General features: G+C 44.3%; 1 protein-coding gene across 1 annotated transcript in view; it reads left to right on the forward strand.

The window, feature by feature from the left end:
* Window positions 1-5,683, forward strand: part of LOC103391071 (mastermind-like transcriptional coactivator 1) — a 14,205-nt gene extending 8,522 nt beyond the window's left edge. Inside the window, 4 exon segments of the mRNA XM_025063299.1 lie at window positions 1-997; window positions 2,204-2,461; window positions 3,147-3,276; window positions 3,839-5,683. The exon segment at window positions 1-997 is cut by the window's left edge and continues 31 nt beyond it. Of these exon segments, the coding sequence (XP_024919067.1) occupies window positions 1-997; window positions 2,204-2,461; window positions 3,147-3,276; window positions 3,839-4,875 (2,422 nt within the window). The 3' untranslated portion in view covers window positions 4,876-5,683.

Consider the following 5,683-nt stretch of genomic DNA (forward strand, 5'->3'; position numbering starts at 1 on the left):
TGTGGCCTACGAAGATATCCAGGACATTCTTAATGATGGTTTTGAGGACCGCAAAGACCCATTGGAGCTGGCACCAACAACAGGTGGAGGGGCAGCTTTGGGACCAGGAGGCAGTGGTGTGGGAGCCCAGTCATCCACGGGATTGCTTTTGCCTGACCTGACAACTGTGAAGACAGAGTTCTCCCCAGCCACGGCAGCATTTGAGCAGGACTCTCGCACTAGTTCGCCCCACATAAGGTCCACATCCTCTGGGCCGCCTCCTCACCCTACAAGCTCACCTGTTGCCGCCTCCTCTGCCTCTTCTCCAGCTCTTCCCTCTTCCCAGCCTGCTCCTCCTCCTCCACGGCAGCTTCAGCCCCCACCCAATCACCTTCTTCCATCAGGGCCTAAAGACCTGTCTCCAGCACAACAGCTGCAGCAGCTGGCCGCACAGCAGCAGCGAGCGCAGCATCTCCATGGACAGATGCAGCACAAACCGCCACAGCCAGGCACCAAATTCCACAACCAGGGGCCCCATGCGCATCCCCCTCCATGGCCTCAGATGGCCAACACCTCTCAAAGCCAGTTAGGAGGTCCATTTTGCATGGATAAGCCCACAAGCCCCTCGTTGTACCCACAGGACCCCCACTACAACCCCAACACCCAAAAACAGCAGCTGCTGTTACCCACTCAGCCCAACAAAAGCTCTCCAAAAGCAACACCTAGTGGCTACATGCCTGGGCCTGGTGGACACCCCAATATGATGGGGCACTCCGCCCCAGGACCGCCCCTCAGTCACCCACCTACTCCTGGATCTCAGGCTCCGCCTACAATGCTCAACTACAACAACACCAAGCCCTTGTCACATTTTGAAGCAGGACCAGGACCGGGGCCACCAAGACCACCTCCAAACACCCAGAGTCAGAACAAGGCGGTACTTCTGTCACTGCTTAGACAACAACAACAGAATAAACAGAAGAACAGCATGAATTTCAGACAGCACATCCCACACACCCAGGTAAGAAATTCACATCAGAGTGATGAACAGTGAGCACTGGAGGTTGACTAGGTATAACAACCTGTGATCCCTGGAGCTGTACTCCTTCTGTAACATTTAATCTTCAAGCTGTGTAACGTTTAGCACAATATTTTTATGCCATGCAACCTTAAGCAAAATCTTTTTTTGGGGGGGAAATTATTGTATTTATGTGGACAAATAGGGATAAATAGGATAAATAGTATATGTATAAAGTTCCCTTCTGACTAAATGGTTTTTATTGAATGGTCATTTTAGGTTAGTTTGAAATAGAATAAAGCTATATGTTCCATAACAAAGTGACTCTCCATGTGCTCTGCAGTTACCCTGGGTGCAACTGTCCAGATTAAAACAACTGGGTGGTGTCACTTGTAAAAATTCAATGTCACACAACATTTGCCCATTTTTTATGACATCATGAATTTAATTTAACGCCTACTGACAGTGAAGGAAATGGCTGAAAATAGAATGAGTTGTGCGAGTGTCACCATCCTTTTAGAAATATTACAGCAACTGAAGCTTACTGGTGTACTATGGGAACGTATGAGCAGAGTAGTCCACTTTTAGCTTTGTTGTGCTTTTTTATACTTACTTATCGAAAATTGTTACTCACTGAAACTTAGATGCACAGAGTTTGAGTTGAGGAGGAGTCAGGCTATGGAAGTGAGGCCTTTGTTCAGTTGTAGCCTGGGCCCCACACTCTGCATGTGTGTGTTTGTGTGTATGTGTGTGCGTGCATACACACGTAAGGAGGGGGAACGACAAAGCAGCCTTTCATATTTTCTGTCTGTATTTAAATTTAGCTACTTTATAGAAGACTCTCTGTTCCTGCAGCAGTTTACTCCCTGTTTTCAAACAACTGCACAACTTTCACTGACTTACTAAAAACCTGAACTTTTGCTTAGTGCCAAGTGTTATAGCTGAAATGTTGCTTGTCATCCTGCATTTGATGGTACTGAAATTAGAGATTACAATGGGTTATGTGGAGACTAGAGGCATATGTTACTGTTAACAACTCGGCTCAACCAAGACTGTGTTCTGATCCAACTGTTTTGTTTTAATTCAACAGTTCATATCATCTATGAAAGTTACTACATTATTAAACTAATCCATTGCAATATCCACTTGGTTGACTAGTAAAAAAGAGAGTTTTATTTATTTAATTATTAATTTATTCCGCCCTCCTAGGACCAGAACAGCTATCCTGCTCCTCCACATGGTCCAGGCCCTGCCAACACCATGGCACCTGTGCCCGGAAACAATGGCATGGGGTCACAGCAAGGGCCCAGCGCCATGTCAGCTAACCATGGAAATGCAGCGTACCTCAGCAACCAGGCGGCTGTGGCAGCAGCAGTACTGAAGCAACAGCAGCAGCATCAGCAGCAGATCCTTGAACAGCAGAAGCAGCAGCAGTACATGCAAAGGCAGCAGCTCATGGCTGAACAGGTGAGGTTCACTCGGTTAGACATCCCACACTTGACCTCATTACCAGAGTGTTATCAAAATTTAATTGAAGAGAAAAAACAAAACACATCTTTCATAGTTTTCAAAAAATGCTGCGATAGACTTTTTCCTGATGTTGCAGAAAAATAATGTATAATATTTAAAAAGGCAATAACATGAATGTGCTTTGGTCTTTAAGGTTTAATGCTGCCTTGAACTTAAACTTGTACAGCCTGTAATCAATCATACACTTGTCACTAGAGGGTGCTGTTTGCCAATAATTACAAAGTACTACACTATAAATGTATTACATTAGGACAAAGGCTTGATACAAATATCAAAAAATATACACATTAAATGTCTGAGCAGACCATTACTGTTTTTGTATCAAACTTTCTTTTTTATCTCAAAATACTAATGCCATTTCATTAAACCTTTATTTTGAAGGTGGAATAAAAAATAAGATCTAATTTGGTCATTAATTTGAATCCCTACAAACTGTTAAAACCTAATGAAATGTATATGAAACCCATTGTGTTTTCACTGAAAAAGTATCTGTCTATTAAACATGGAATATTGAAAGTGAGGCCCAAACTACCACATCCTAGTGGTCTGCTACTATACATACAGTGCATCTTTATGATAAGAGATGTCAATATAAACTGCTGATTGAACTTGTGTATTTTAGGAGAAGCAACGACAGCAGGACCAGCAGCTTCAGAGACGCCTGACTCGACCTCCGCCACAGTACCAGGACCAGCCGGGACAACCAGCCAATCAGAACCCCTTCCCACAGCAGACAGTCAACCAGTTTACAGGTGAAAGACTTTTATTTTAGTGTTTGTTCCCCTCACAAGTATTTGTATTTTTGTCAGTGTCCTCATCTATGTTTAATGTTAAAATGAAACATCATTGATATGGAACTGAACTGAATACAACCTTTTTCCGTGTCTGTGTGTAAATTATGTTTAGCACTCATTTGACTAGAAGTAAAATACTCTGTGTGTGTGTGTGTGTGTGTCTCTGTGTACAGTGTTGTTCTCTGCTTACCCTTCTACATCATGTTATATTTAAAAACACAGTTGAGGACCATAGTACTTTTCAATCATTGGTTAAAAATCCTCAAAATTAAAATTAAAAGTATTAATAACAACAATACATTGAATTTATGTTGTGTATATTCACTTTAATCATCATTAAGTGTTTACCTACTTTAGATATGTGGTCATTTTGCATAGTTTAACATGTTTATTTAACAGATTTAATATTATAGAGCTTAAAGAGAGTTTCTGTAAAGACTTGGTGTCATTAACAGAGAAATGTTAAGTCCTTTGTTCGTATGTTTAATTGTTTTTCATTTGTCATTATGTTTCTTTGCAGCTTCTTCACAGCAAATTGGAAATGTTGGTTCAATGGGCGCCCCGGGTCCTGGCTCACAACGTATGTTTCCTCAGAACCAAGGCATGATGGGTATGACTATGGCACAAGGTGGTGTTCCAGCAGGTGGTGTTGCTCCGCCATCAGGTTCAAGTCAGCCTGACATTAGCCTATCTTCCTGTGGTGGTGGAGGTGGTGGAGCAGGTGTGGACGTCCAACAGGTCCTGTACAACAACATGAACATTCACGCCAACCACCCCACACATCCACAGCAGCAATCCAACATGCAGCGGCAACAGCTAAGTGCAATGACCGCCTCCTACAGGCAAAACCTTCTGGCCCAGCAGCAGCACCACCTTAAGACGCAGCCCAATGCTGCCATGATTAAGCAGCAGCAGCTTGCTGCTGCTGCACGAATGCCTGGTACCATGCAGAGCAGTATGGCCACCAGTCTACCAAGCTCCATGCCTGGTAACTTACCTGGGGCCCAGGGCGCTCCATGGCAGCAACAATCAAGCAATGCTGGCCTGCCACCTAACGCCTTCACCAACACTCCTAATGCTTTTCACATGCAGCAGCAGCAACGAATTCCCAAGATGCCTCCAGGTGCAGCACCTTTTGGTGCAAACCCTGCAAGCCGTCCAATGGGAGGTATGAATCCAGGGCAGCAGATGATGCAGACAAATATGCCATCAGCTCAACAGAGAGGGCCACCCAACCAACAGAGCCTTGGCCAGCCGATGGCCAACCAGCAGCAGGCACCACAGCAGCAACAGCAGACAAATCAGAGCCAGGCAGTCCTCCCAGATCTGGCTGCGTTTGCAGCACAGCAGGCAAATGGTCGGCAGGGACTGCAGTGCAACCAAGGTTATCAGGTGAATAGGACTGCCAACCAACAGCAGCAGCAGGTGTCGTTTGGTTACAACATGGCATCAGGGAGCTTTGCAGCAGAGAGTGAGCTAGTTGACTCACTGCTGAAGGGCCAAAGCACGCAGGAGTGGATGGCCGACCTTGACGAGCTGCTTGCCAGCCACCATTAGTCCGACACAACGTTCTGCACCTTTAGCACCTGATTTTTAAACAATGAGCCGCTGCTGCCGTGATGAGACTTATGCTGTTTACAGACTCTAGTTGTGTGTTGACAATAAGTTGGTAAGCTAATGATTTTCAGTGAAATTAAAGCCTGTGTTAGCTTAAAGGTGTCAGCTGTTGTGCAGCCACTGTGTTCATTCCCTGATTTGTCAAACCTGCGTAATGCTATCAGCAAATCAGGAAAGAAAAGTACTGTCGCCGTAGTATGACATGAACTGCCACAGAAACACAGGTTCATCTAGAGTTTTTGCACTGGTTTGATATGGTAGAGAATCAAGGCAGTCACTCTGAGAGTCATCCACTTGGGCAGGGTCTACCAGTGTTAATACATCCACCTAGTTTCTAACATTTGAAGCAAAACTGGTGTCTACTAGAACATTTACAGTGACCAGCAGAACAACTATTTAGAAATCTACTTAAAAGAGAAATCCAGCTGTTTCCAATACATAACTCTGTTGTCAGACGTCACTAAATTCTCAGTCAGTAGGAAAAAATTAGGCCATTTGGACCAACATAGATCAAGTTATCCTAATATTTGTTAGGGCAGCTTGGCTGTTAGAAAGTTAGCCTACAAAGGACCAAACTGACTCACTTATTTTCCTACCGACTAGACAGGGCTTTGTGTTTTTGACTGAGTTTTCCTGTGTCACTTGGAGCACCACAATGCACGTGTAAACTGCTCTGCAGGGTTTTGTCTTTATTTTGTTTTTGTGGTTTTATTTCATGTTCTCTTTCTCTGGAAGCCAAAGGCAAATG

This window comes from Cynoglossus semilaevis, chromosome 15 (genome assembly GCF_000523025.1).
Source record: "Cynoglossus semilaevis isolate Cse_v1.0 chromosome 15, Cse_v1.0, whole genome shotgun sequence".
Taxonomy (NCBI): domain Eukaryota; kingdom Metazoa; phylum Chordata; class Actinopteri; order Pleuronectiformes; family Cynoglossidae; genus Cynoglossus; species Cynoglossus semilaevis.